This window comes from Hemitrygon akajei, chromosome 1 (assembly GCF_048418815.1).
Source record: "Hemitrygon akajei chromosome 1, sHemAka1.3, whole genome shotgun sequence".
Classification (NCBI taxonomy): domain Eukaryota; kingdom Metazoa; phylum Chordata; class Chondrichthyes; order Myliobatiformes; family Dasyatidae; genus Hemitrygon; species Hemitrygon akajei.
Window position 1 is genome coordinate 135,030,429 of NC_133124.1, and position 13,945 is coordinate 135,044,373.

General features: G+C 42.3%; 2 protein-coding genes across 4 annotated transcripts in view; one reads left to right on the forward strand and one right to left on the reverse strand.

The window, feature by feature from the left end:
• The window catches only part of LOC140730920 (collagen triple helix repeat-containing protein 1-like), a 54,771-nt gene extending 43,589 nt beyond the window's left edge, over positions 1–11,182 (forward strand). Inside the window, exon 4 of the mRNA XM_073051994.1 lies at positions 10,554–11,182. Within this exon, the coding sequence (XP_072908095.1) occupies positions 10,554–10,699 (146 nt within the window). The 3' untranslated portion in view covers positions 10,700–11,182. The remainder of the gene's footprint in view (positions 1–10,553) is intronic.
• A 1,124-nt stretch (positions 11,183–12,306) lies between these two features.
• The window catches only part of slc25a32b (solute carrier family 25 member 32b), a 37,670-nt gene continuing 36,031 nt past the window's right edge, over positions 12,307–13,945 (reverse strand). For all 3 annotated transcript variants that reach the window (XM_073051959.1, XM_073051969.1, XM_073051980.1), the window contains one exon: positions 12,307–12,832. In XM_073051959.1, the coding sequence (XP_072908060.1) occupies positions 12,703–12,832 (130 nt within the window). In that variant the 3' untranslated portion in view covers positions 12,307–12,702. The remainder of the gene's footprint in view (positions 12,833–13,945) is intronic.

A 13,945-nucleotide genomic window follows, 5' to 3' on the forward strand; every position in this document is an offset into this window, starting at 1 on the left:
TGTATGTTTGCATTGATATTAGTTTTGTGTATTTTTACCAATAAATACTGTTAAAATAGTACCATCAGACTTCAACGGACCTCTCTATCTTTGCTGGTAAGTGACCCAGTTACGGGGTACGTAACAACTTGGGGGCTCATCCGGGATTTGATACCAATTTGGGGGGGCCAGTGAATCGGGCTTGTAAGTCCAAACTTGGATCTGGTTGCGCGGGTAGCCAGACAGGAAACAAGCAAAGATGGACGTGGATGAATTTATAGAAAACCCGACTCTGGAGGCGCTAGAGGCGGCCACCAAGTCAGAATTAATAAATATTGCGAAAAGACTAAGCCTCGCAGAGGTGAGGTTGTCAATGAAAAAGCTGGAGGTGCGGAGGGCCATAACACAGTATTATATTGTGAAGGATGTGTTTTCTGCTGAGGTATTGGAAAATATCCCTGAAAAGGCACCAGCTAGTGGGACAGCTCAGTTAGAGTTGGAGAAATTAAGGTTGGAACATGAAATTAAATTAAAGCAGCTGGAAGCAGCTGAAAAGGAAAAGGAAAGAGCTGAAAAGGAAAAAGAGCAGCAAAGAGCCGAAAAGCAGCAGGAGCATGCGCTCCAGCTAAAGGAGTTAGAGGTGAAAAGGGAGCAGGACAGAGCTGAGAAACAACGGGAGCATGAAGTGCAGTTAAAACAGCTGGAAGCAGCTGAGAAAGAGAGGGAGAGAGCTGAGAAAGAAAAGGAAAGAGCCGAGAAGGAGAGGGAGGCAGAGAAACAGAGGCAACATGACTTGGATATGGAGAAGTTAAGGCAAGAGTGAAGAACTCAAGGGTCAGACCGAGAGGAGCGGTTTAATGTTAGTCGGGAGTTGAGGGTAGTACCTCCGTTCGAGGAGATGGATGTTGATAGTTATTTCTTGCTTTTTGAAAAGGTGGCAGTGAATCAGAAGTGGCCCAAAGAGCAGTGGGTGGTGTTGTTACAAAGTGTGTTAAAAGGGAAGGCACAACGGGCATATGCGGCGTTGTCCCTGGAGGAGGAAGAGGCAGAGAATTATGACAAAGTAAAGGAGGAACCAGAGCGGTTTGAAAAGATAAGTATAGTACCCACCAGATTGGAGAACTGTGTTATTTTAGCAAGCCTTGCGGATAAAGTTAGTCACTTAGAGCCTGAACAGCGGGTGCAGGTAACACAGCTCATTAACCGGCATACAGACTTATGTCCAGATGTCCCAAGAAGGTGCAGTGGGACAAAACATGATGTGATAGTTACCTCGACACTGCCTATTAAACAAGCCCCTTATTGGATGAATTCAGAAAAGAGCCAGCTAGTAGGAAAGGAAATTGAATATATGCTAGCTGCTGGGATAATCCGCAAATCCTCTTCTGCGTGGGCTTCTCCTTGCGTGGTTGTCCCAAAACCGGATGGTACCATAAGATTCTGTACCGATTACAGAAAGGTAAACGCTGTCACTCAGACAGACGCTTACCCTATCCCCAGGGTGGATGATTGCATTGATAAAATGGGGAAGGCGAGGTACGTCACTAAAATTGACTTGTTAAAGGGGTACTGGTGCATTCCTTTAACGGACAGGGCTCGGGAAATTTCAGCCTTTGTCACCCCATCCGGGTTGTACGAGTACAATGTTATGCCGTTCGGAATTAAAAATGCACCAGGGACATTCCAGAGGATGATAGACACAGTGATAAAGGGGTTAACCCACACCAAGGCTTATCTTGACGATATGGTAGTTTGGAGTGACACCTGGGAGGAGCACATGGAGGCTCATGGAGCACATGGAGGCTGTAGAAAATCTGTTTGAGGATGTCGGCAGCCCAACTTACAGTAAACCTCGCAAAGAGTGAATTTGGTCATGCCACAATCACATACTTGGGGTATGTGGTAGGAGAGGGGCAGTTGACACCTGTGTAAGCAAAGGTACAGGCTATTTCTGAGGTCCCTGTACCCTCCAATAAAAGGGCGCTGAGAAGGTTTTTGGGCATGGTGGGATACTATCAGAAATTCTGTAAAAATTTTGCGAATATTGCTCTCCCACTTACAAAACTCCTACGGAAGGAGGAAAAATTTGAATGGAGCCATTCTTGTCAGAATGCTTTTGAAAAGTTAAAAGCCATATTATGCCATCACCCTGTGTTAAAAGCACCCGATTTGTTAGCACCCTTCTCCCTGGCGATGGACGTGAGTGATGAGGCTGCAGGAGCAGTCCTATTACAGCAAGCAGGGGATGGAGTGGAGCACCCGGTAGCATATTTCTCTCGGAAGTTCAATGTACACCAGAGGAATTACTCTACCGTGGAAAAGGAATTGTTGGCCCTTGTTTTGGCGGTACAACATTTTGAAGTGTACATTTGTCCAGCGCAAAAACCCGTAGTCGTTTATACAGATCACAACCCGTTGGTATTCCTGGCCAATATGAAAAATAAAAACAGGAGGTTATTGAGTTGGAGTCTGATGCTGCAAGAGTTCGATATTAAGATACAGCATATTAAAGGAAGTGATAATGTGCTCGCGGACTGTTTATCTAGATGCTGAAGTGCATGTATAACTGTATTACTTTGTAGAAAAAGAAACTTTTGTATTGTGTTAGATTCTAAAATCCTGTAAGACTCTGTATTACTTCGTTTTTACCGATGGTAAAAACACGTTGAAGAAAGGGGGTGTTACAAACATGCCACAACTCTGAGGGGCCGAAGGGTACAAAGTAGCCCCCTCCTTTTTGAGAATTGTAAGATCGCTATTAATTCAGGTCTGGGGACCCAGGAAATGAGAGAGAATCCTCATGGGCTTGGAATGTGTGTCCTGCCCTCAGCGAGACAAAGCCACGGATAACGGCCATTGTCTCTTGGAGACGGACTTGTGTATTGAGTACTGTACTATTCATTGAAGCCCTCAGGGAACAACTCTGAGGGGGCTGGTTGAGGGATGGCCTCATCCCAACCTGATTGACATCTGAGACCCCGTGAGTAAGGATAAAAGAGGGTCTGGGGAACAACCCCTTTAGACGCACCAGGAGAAACGCTAGAAATCCCGTGACGGTGTTTAATAGCGACAGCCGGTAGGGGGCCCGCATGCGTCCTTTTCCATTTGCCTTGGAATTGGTGGGCCTCACCATGGAAGAACGGCTTTAGCTAAAAGGAGAAACCAACCCCAACGACATTTCGAAGGATCGACATCATAAAAAGGAAAAACTGGCAAGTTCTAAAAATCCGTCTCTCTCTCCAACCAAAAGCTGCAGCCTGAATGAACTTGAGTGACTTTTATATTTCCATTGGACAATACATTATCCCCTAGACAACGATAGAGCTATTTCTTATTGATTATTATTATACCCACACTTTTAGATCTAGTATTGACGACGTATAGTATCTGTATGTTTGCACTGATATTATTTTTGTGTATTTTTACCAATAAATACTGTTAAAATAGTACCATCAGACTTCACGGACCTCTCTATCTTTGCTGGTAAGTGACCCAGTTACGGGGTTCATAACAAAAGCAAGAGTAAAGACACAGACTTGCAGTTACCCCAAAGACTACATTGTTCACTGGTGTTCAACATACCACAGGCTCTCTCTCCCTATTAAGGGAGAAAGAGCTGTCCCCATTTTTCACTGCGAGCGGAAGACATAACAACTCACTGGTTTATGATGTTAAAAGGTCAAAGTTTCATGCTAACATTCTATCAGAATATTAAAGTCAGGTGGACCTTAACTTTGCTTGCTGTAGTTTTCTCCAATACACAGCTGCCTAACCAATGGCTTTCTTAAGGAACCATTACACATTACTATTCTACAACTTAAGCAACAATTTTATACTACCTGATTAATGAGGATTGCTGCCTCTGGTTGCATGAGGGACTCTACTGACTTTTGCACACAGGCTGTCCACCCCGTTGAGTGCAGTCTTCCATTGATTCTATTATAGTTATTGGATTTACTGACTATGCTCGCAAGAAAATGAATTTTAAGTTTGTATATGATGACGTATATGTACTGTTATGTACCCCGTAACTGGGTCACTTACCAGCAAAGATAGAGAGGTCCGTTGAAGTCTAATGGTACTATTTTTAATGGTATTTGTTGATAAAAATACACAAAAATAATATCAATGCAAACATACATATAATATACGTCGTCAATACTAGATCTAAAAGTGCGGGTATAATAATAATCAATAAGAAATAACTCTATCGTTGTCTAGGGGATAATGTATTGTCCGATGGAAATATAAAAGTCACTCAAGTTCATTCAAGCTGCAGCTTTTGGTTGGAGAGAGAGACAGAGGTTTAACTTGCCCATTCCTTTTATGATGTCAATCCTTCGAGAGTCGTTGGGGGCTGATTTCCCCTTTGTGGTTAGCTAAAGCCGGGCTTCCGTGGCAAGACCCACCAATTCCGAGGCAAATGGAAAAGGACACACGTGGGCTTTTCCACCGACTTTCGCTATTACAGGAGTTCTAGCATTTCTTCTGGTGCGTCTGAGGGGCTGTTCCCACAGACCCTCTTTTATCCTGACTCACAGTGTCTCAGATGTCAATCAGGTTGGGATGATGCAATCCCTCCACCAACCCCCCTTGGTTCATTGACTGGGGGGCTTCGATGAATCGTACAGTATTCAATACACAATTCCGTCTCCAAAAGACAATGACCTGTTCCATGGCTTTGTATCTCGGAGGCCCAGGACACATTCCAAACATTGAGGAATCTGCGTATCTCTCTCTCATTTCCTGGGTCTCCTGACTCGAAGCAATAGCGATCCTGCGATTCTCAAAAAGGAGGGGGCCAGAGGCGTAACACCCCCTTTCTTCAACACGTTTTTACCATCGGTAAAAACGGAGTAATACAGAGTCTTACAGGATTTTAGAATCTAACACAATACAAAAGCTTTTCTTTTCACTACAGAGTAATACAGTTATACATTCAGTTCAGCATCTAAACAGGTAACGATTACATTGTCACTTCCTTTTATATCTTAACATCTTGTACCTTACTAAAGTCTTGTAGCATCAGACTCCAATTTAGTAACCACCTATTTTTTCTTTTTTTTTCTTTCCTTCAGCAAACAAAACTAAAGAGTTGTGATCTTAAGCTTACGTGTATACTACAAAAGTTCATGCAAATACTACTCTTCATGTTACTTTCAAACTTAACAGGCAAGCTTCCATGGGGGTTGTCTTTATTATTCACATGCTTTGTCGAAATCCCTTAAAACCGGCTTCTGCCATTTAAAAATGGCGTCCCCATTAACCCTCGCCTCTTTTCTGTTTAGTTCCCACGTGGGGAGCAGGCGCACCCTGGCGAAATAGGCTTTCGTCCGCTCCTTCCATAGGAGTGATTTTATCAACAATGTGTTCCAAAATTAGACCATTTCCCGAATTTCCACCCAATTCCTTAATTTTACTCAAGTTGCTAGTTTTCTCTTCAGGACCCTTGAGGCTATTGAGTCTTGATACCAGCGATCCCTCTTTGTTCAAACAGCATTTCGAATTCTGCGGTTTCACACCACACTCTTGAATAACAATAGCGTGTGGGGCCCCTTTACCTTCAATAAGAATGGTCACTTCACCACCCGCTATCTCCTCGCTAACCTTTGACACCTCTTCGAGCACAAACACCTGGGAACTCTCACTTCCCACTATTACCGAGGTTAACCCTTTCTTCACTGAATCATGTCTATCTGACCCACAAGGACTGCATTCCTTTTCAACTGAATCAAATACCTCAGACTTTTTCTGAGCTTCATTACTAGGTTCAGTACCAAGTGCATCCACATCTTGGACACACTCAAATGGTACATTTGCCTCTTCCAGGCTTTCAATACCCGTACCCGGTCCAAATTCTAAATTCCCCTGATTCTCCCAGCTACTCTCTGGGCAACTCCCTTCCAGAGTAAACTCAACCCTGCGGGCTGAAACAACCTCATCTGCCAACCCAGCAGACTTCTTCAAGGACTTCATCTAGGACTGCCCTCATTTCATTATCGGGAACACCTTTAGAACTTTCCACTTCTTCAAACAGTTCTGCCAAACCAGACAGATCATCCATGTCCACCCCTGGACCTTTTAACAGCTTTATCTGTTTCTCATCTTTATTTCGTGCCTCTAGCACTTTTCTCCTCGCTAAGGGCAGGTCTACCTCCTCTCCCTTACTCTCTTTCACTTTACTACTCTCTGTTTTACCACCCTCCAAACCCTCGTGGTACAGGGTCGGTAAAAACGTCTCGGCCAAATCGATACTGGCCTGATTTAAACTGCTCTCATTCTCAGCTGCCTTTCTCGACAGGCTGCGCGTGATCGCGCATGCGGGATAGATCTTTGGAGCTAGGGGCGGAGTCTCCACCGGCTGTCTCGTCAGCTTCATTGCTGACCAAACCTTACCACCGGCTAAATCATTACCCAGAAGGACATCCGCGTCAGTTCTCGGGAATTCTGATCGCACCCCCATTTCAACTGGTCCAGAAACGAGCTCACAATTCAGAATGATCCTATGCAAGGGTACCATTTCCATCCCTTTTCCTATTCCTTTCACAGCTACTATTCCCGTCTTGTGACCAAAATCTAGTACCTTACTGCTAATCAATGACAATTCAGCGCCCGTGTCTCTCCAGATCCGTACTGGAACTGGTGTACCTCCCACCCCTCACAGACACGGTTCCGTTTGACATACAAGTCTCAGACCCTTTTCGTACTCTGTCTACCCAGGGATTTCTTGTTGATTTATTGATTACCACGGCACATCCGATAGGGACCACTGCTTTCCCTTTTCCTGTCTCCTTCCTCGGAGCAAAGCACCTAGATGCAATTTGTCCCCCCTTTCCACAATTACAACAGGTCAAGCCCGGAAATCTCTGGCCGTCTTGCCTCTCCTCCCCAACCTTACCACTAGCTCCCGGTGGGACCTCTGCCTCAGCCGGCGGACTTTCTCTATCATTCCCACAGTCTCTCTGGGAACTTTTATTCGAGGAAAACTTTGTCTTGTGGGTTAGGGCATATTCATCTGCGAACCTAGCAAATTCAAAGATGGACTTATTCGGCTTCTCATTCAAATACATCTGGATATCCTCCGAAACACAACCTTTAAATTCTTCAATCAGAATTAACTCCCTGAGATGCCAAAAATCGTCTTCCACTATCTCTGCTGTGCACCAACGGTCCAAGAGCACACCCTTCTCATAGGCAAACTCGGTATACGTCTGATTCCACCCTTTCTTTAAATTTCTGAACTTTTGTCTATACGCTTCAGGTACTAATTCGTAACTCCGGAGAATGGCCGCTTTTACTTTGTCATAACTCTCTGCCTCTTCCTCCTCCATGGACAATGCCGCATAGGCTCGTTGTGCCTTCCCTTTTAACACACTTTGTAACAACGCCACCCACTGCTCTTTGGGCCACTTCTGATTCACTGCCACCTTCTCAAAAAGCAAGAAATAACTATCAACATCCATCTCCTCAAATGGAGGTACTAACCTCAAATCCCGACTAACATTAAACCGCTCCTCTCGGTCTGACCCCTGAACTCGTTGCTCTTGCCTTAACTTCTCCATCTCCAAGTCATGTTTCCTCTGTTTCTCTGCCTCCCTTTCCTTCTCGGCTCTTTCCTTGTCTTTTTCAGCTGCTTCCAGCTGTTTTAACTGAATTTCATGCTCTCTTTGTTTCTCAGCCCTGTCATGCTCCTGTTTCACCTCTAACCCCTTTAGCTGGAGCTCATGCTCCCATTTCACCTCTAACTCCTTTAGCTGGAGCTCATGCTCCCGTTTCACCTCTAACTCCTTTAGCTGGAGCGCATGCTCCCTTTGTTTGTCGGCCCTTTCTTTCTCTCTCTCGGCTCTTTCTTTCTTTCTCGGCTCTTTCTTTCTCTTAGCTCTTTCTTTCTCTTTCTCGGCTGCTTCCAGCTGCTTTAACTTAATTGCATGTTCCAACCTTAATTTCTCCAACTCTAACTGAGCCGTCCCACTAGCTGGTACCTTTTCAGGGATATTTTCCAACACCTCAGCTGCAAACACATTCTTCCCAATATAATACTGAGTTATTGCCCTTCGCACCTCCCGCTTTTTCATTGACAACCTCACCTCTGCGAGGTTTAACCCCTTCGCCAAATTTATCAAGTCTGATTTGGTGGCCACCTCTAGCGCCTCCAGAGTCGGGTTTTCTATAAATTCACCCACGTCCATCTTTGCTGGTTTCCCATCTGGCTACCCGCGTAACCAGATCCAAGTTTGGACTTACAAGCCCGATTCACTGGCCTCCCAATTTGGTGTCAAATCCCAGACGAGCCCCCAATTGTTACGTACCCCATAACTGGGTCACTTACCAGCAAAGATAGAGAGGTCCATTGAAGTCTGATGGTACTATTTTTAACAGTATTTGTTGATAAAAATACACAAAAATAATATCAATGCAAACATACATATAATATACGTCGTCAATACTAAATCTAAAAGTGCGGGTATAATAATAATCAATAAGAAATAGCTCTATCGTTGTCTAGGGGATAATGTATTGTCCGATGGAAATATAAAAGTCACTCAAGTTCATTCAAGCTGCAGCTTGTTGGTTGGAGAGAGAGACGGAGGTTTAACTTGCCCATTCCTTTTATGATGTCAATCCTTCGAGAGTCGTTGGGGGCTGATTTCCCCTTTGTGGTTAGCTAAAGCCGGGCTTCCGTGGTAAAGGCCCACCTATTCCGAGGCAAATGGAAAAGGACGCACGTGGGCTTTTCCACAGGCTTTCGCTATTACGCTGTTACAGGAGTTCTAGCATTTCTTCTGGTGCGTCTGAGGGGCTGTTCCCACAGACCCTCTTTTATCCTGACTCACAGGGTCTCAGATGTCAATCAGGTTGGGATGATGCAATCCCTCCACCAACCCCCCTTGGTTCATTGCCTGGGGGGCTTCGATGAATCGTACAGTATTCAATACACAATTCCGTCTCCAAAAGACAGTGACCTGTTTCGTGGCGTTGTATCTCGGAGGCCCAAGACACATTCCAAACATTGAGGTATCTGCGTGTCTCTCTCTCATTTCCTGGGTCTCCTGACTCGAAGCAATAGTGATCCTGTGATTCTCAAAAAGGAGGGGGCCACAGGCGTAATAGTACTTTGATAATAAATTTACTTTGAACTTTTAACCTTGGCTAGGGGAGGAGGAGGTCTACTAGTTCTTGAGTCGGGTGAGCTCGAGTAAGTGCAGCATCAGATTGTAACACTGAAACAGCGATCTGTTGGTCTCCCTCTTGCTGTGGGGGGGGTGGTGGTGAGAGGGTGGGTGGAAGAGGGGGGAATGGGGTGAAGGGGAGAAAAAAGGGGAAAGTGGGAAAGGGGAGGAGGGGGGAAGACGCACTATGGCATGTTGAAGTGCTGGGGTTTTGACTGTTTTTGTTGGACTGCAGATCATGGGGTCTTTGCGGGCTTGGCACAGATGCTTCCTGCCAGAAGAAGTGGGGTGAAGGGGCGAGTTGATGCTTTGCTACTGCCTGTTCATGGGAGGGGGTGGGGGAGGGTTTGGGGTTCTTGTGTTTCTCTGTCATTCGTTCTTTGGTGTTTTCATCTTTCATGGATGTCTGCAAAGAGTAAGAATTTCACATTGTACATTCCATACATGTTCTGATATTAAATGGAACCATTTAATTTGGACCACCACTCATCTTCTTGATTATCCCTCTGCTTTGACTTATGGCTATTGTCATCCTATACTGATAACTATTGTCTTCCCTACAGTACATTTCCTCTCAATAAATGACTGGTGGCTCCAGCTGACAAATCAATTCCACAAAATTTACAATATCCTCTTTTCTTCAATATCTCGTACTAGCTTTCTAACTCCTGAATTTCCCAATGCTGCTTATTAGAATACCTATTGATATTAAAAGAAAATTTCTAATGTAGAAGTTAAAAATCAGGCTTTGGCTGTAGTGCTCATTTCTACTAATATATCTTTTGTCAAACTGGTGCAAGTTTCCTGACTCCAGTTGTTTTCCTTTGTTTGATTCACCATCCATTACTTTCACATCAAACAGTTAAGTTTTTAATCTTTTCTTCCAGTCAAGATGTCACTTGCGAGTTGGGGAGACAAAGAGGAAACAAACCACGTCAAAATCTACTTGGAAAACTTAGATATGTCTTGTAATATAATGGCTTTCTTTGCAAGAGAATTCAGCAAGGAGTGCTGCTTGGCACGGCATAGGAGCACAGTAGTTAGTGCATCACTTTACAGCACGAGCCGTTAAGGTCAGGGTTTGATTCCCACCACTGGCTGTGAGAAGTTTCTATGCGACTACATGGGTTTCCTCTGGGTGCTCTGGTTTCCTTGCACATTTCAAAGACCTGCGGTTAGGGTTAGTAAGCTGTGGGCATGCTATGTTGGTGCTGGTAGCACATGGCACTTTTGGGCTGCTCAGCACAATCCTTGCTGGTTTGATTTGATGCAAATAATGCACTTCCCTGTACGGTTTGATGAACATGTGAATGAAGCAGACCTTTATCTTTACTTTAAAAATAAGTTACCTGTGTTTCTTGCAGCTTTCTAATAATTTTCAATTTACTTTTTTCCCCCCATCAGTGGAAGGCCTATGTGAAGGAATCAATGCTGGACTTGTGGATGTTTCTCTCTGGATTGGGTTGTGTTCAGATGGGTACCCACAAGGCGATGCTTCAACTGGCTGGAACTCAGTTTCACGCCTGATCATTGAAGAATTGCCAAAATAGTTTTCATTCTGCATAAGCAAAGCTATCAGAACCAGCTTGCTCTTGTAGAAACCATATTATGAAAAATTGTCAACTTTAAGTTGTCCAATAAAAGTATCAAAATTAATGCCATTACACTCATGTATCTGAATTTCCAAGGAATTTAGATAGTTAAATTTTGATTGTATAGCTCTATTTCTTGTCTTGGCGTGTTAGAAATATGGAACCAGTTATCCATTACATCACTCTCCTGATTCTCATGCAAATATATGAAGGGCTGTATTGTATTGTCCAATTGAAAATGATCATCTATGTACTTTACTATTTGGAGCAACTTGAACAAATTTATACTATTGGTATTTTTTTTAAAAAGTATTGTGCTGCTTTGTGTTAGAAAATTGCAAAACTGACATGATTTCCATATATTGCATTTGTAAACAATTATAAAGAAATAAGACTTCAATATCTCTAAATAAAAAGCAACCTGGAAGATTTGACAAACAAGTTTTCTGTGAGACTGGCCCTTGTTAAAACCAAGTTGTTGTAACTAATCTCAGTTATCCAAGATATTATTACACTTCTTGCATGGTCATTATTAAGTGCAGAAGACACAGGTGCAGAATTAGGCAGATTATGTTCTCAACCCCATTCTTCTGCTTTTTCCCTGTAACCTTTACCACCAATACTAATCAAGAACCTATCACCGTCTGCTTTAAATATACCTAGTGACTTGGCTTCCACAGTTGTCTGTGACAATAGTTCTGCAGACTCACCACCCTCTGGCTAAAGCAATTCCTCCTCACCTGTTCTGAGTGGACACCCTTTTATTCTAATGTTCTATGCTCTGGTCCTAGATTCTTCATGGCCAGAAACATCCTGCCCATGCCCACTCTATCTAGGCTTTCAATATTCAGTAGGTTCCAATGAGATCCCCATTCATCTTTCTTAACTCTAGCGAGTACAGGCCCAGTGCCGTCTACAGCGCCACATATAATTAACCCTTTCATCACCAGGATCTTTATTGTGAATCTACTTTGGACCCTCTCCAATGCCAGTTCATCCTTCCTCAATATGGAGCCCAAAACTGCTCACAACAATTACAGATGTGGTCTGACCAACACCTTATAAAGCCTCAGCAATATACTCTTGCTTTTATATCCCAGCGCAATAACAGTTCAGATTTATTCCAACTGAATCTCTCCCCCAGGTCTCAAAATGTTATGATTTAAAAAAGGTAATGTTATTGAAGAAAATCTATCTCCAGAAATGATACTTAACTCACTTGATGGCAATCAACTGAGACTAACAACGAAGCTTAAATGTAACTATACGTATCATATTGCAGGAAACAGAGTAGCACTCATAATGGATTAACGGAAGCCATCAGATCAAAACATTACTGAAGCTGTTGGATTAAATTTGTTGGCAAGAGACAGGTCTTAAAAAACTAAGATCTTTATTCAGTTCTCCTACCTATTAGCAAGCTTCAAAGCACTAAGTAGATTTAGTGACATCATGAAGTACATGTACATGTCACCTTATAAGTGTTCCTAAAGCTCAATATTTCCTGTTAAGTCATAAGTAACTACTTATTAAATTACATTGGAATAAAATTCTTATATCCAAAGTAACAACCCATAACCAAATGTAATTTATTACAAAAGTTTGCAGGAATACAAATCATTTTTAAAAAGCAATTCAGCTTGACACTAAATATTTGATAATGATTACTTGTTGATTATAGTGTCAACACATTGATAAAGGGCAATTATTAAATATTACATATTTTATCCTCGAGTTAACATATAATCTTTAAAAAATTAGAATTGCACTTATAATTTATCTGCAAGCTTTACATATTCATTAAGTTAAATAAATATTATTTTAACCATGGTGCTGAAATATTACTGTTGCAACCAGGAATGCTACAAATAGTAATTAGAAAGCACCTTATGTTTTCCTGGTGCCTGCTGACTTTAGTGAACAATAAAACTTTGTTTCAAATTCTGACAATAAACTATGGTTCATGATTGTCGTAAACCAAATAAAAACTGTGAAACGTTTTCATACACTACAAATGTAATGCAGCATGCAGGTGTCACTTTGACCACATTTGGAACGATTCCTTTGTAAAATCCGTGAATACCTTCATTCCTGAAAGATAACCAAAAATTTTGAATTTCTGAATTATGCTACTAAACTCAACTACAATTACTGTTTTGAAAGTAAAGGTTTCCAACATACAGTTATAATCAAAATACCAATTCATCTGATTTTGGTCGAAAATAAATACTGGAAAGTGTTAGAGACAAACCCCTTGCCTTTCCTTACATAATGTCATTATATCTGTCATATCCAAACCAATCATCCAAATATGAGGCTACACATTCCACCTGAAAGATGGTAAATCTGGTCAGGCATTCTGCCGTAATTTTACTGTACTGGTGAAACATTTTTAATGATACTATTTGAACAATTTTACACTACAATTACAATAAAAAAAGTCTTTGCAATAAATTAATATGGAAAAACATGAAGTCATTTTGGTAGACTAAATAGTTTTTTTCTTAGAATGGTGGAAGATTGCAAGGGGGTTAGTGTTAAGAGTAATCTGGGCATATTTGTATGCAAATCACTGGAAGTTAAAATGCATATATGGTTACTTATCCAAATTACCTGCTCTATATTGAGTATAGACATACCTTGCTCCAATTACATAGAGCCCTCGTGAGACCACAGCTAATATATATCGTGCACGCCGAGTCTACTATAGAAGATCGATATGTAATACAGGAAGTGCAGTAATGAATCACAAGATTGATATTTGACATGGCAGGTTTGTTATACGAGAAGAAATTTACTTTTTGCTCTACATTCCAGCATCTGCAATCTCGTATTTCCAGGGATTATCTAGACCTGTATCTACATTCTTGTGTTGCATGTACATCCTTCTTCCAGTGGGACTAGGCAAAGCAAAGTGGAGAATTTGACAAACAAATTTTCTGTGAAAAGTGTAACAACAAGAACATAAGACATAGGAGCAGAATTAGGCCATTTGGCCCATGAGGTCTGCTCCACTATTCGATCATGGCAGGTTTGTTTTTCCCTCTCAGCCACATTCTCCTATTGTCTCCCTGTAACCTTTGACACCCTCACCAATGAAGAACCTAGCAATCTCTGCTTTAAATATACCCAATGAGCTGCGGCCTCACCAGGCCACTTTAATTGGGGTAAACTGTGTCTATACTCAGTATAGAGCAGGTAATT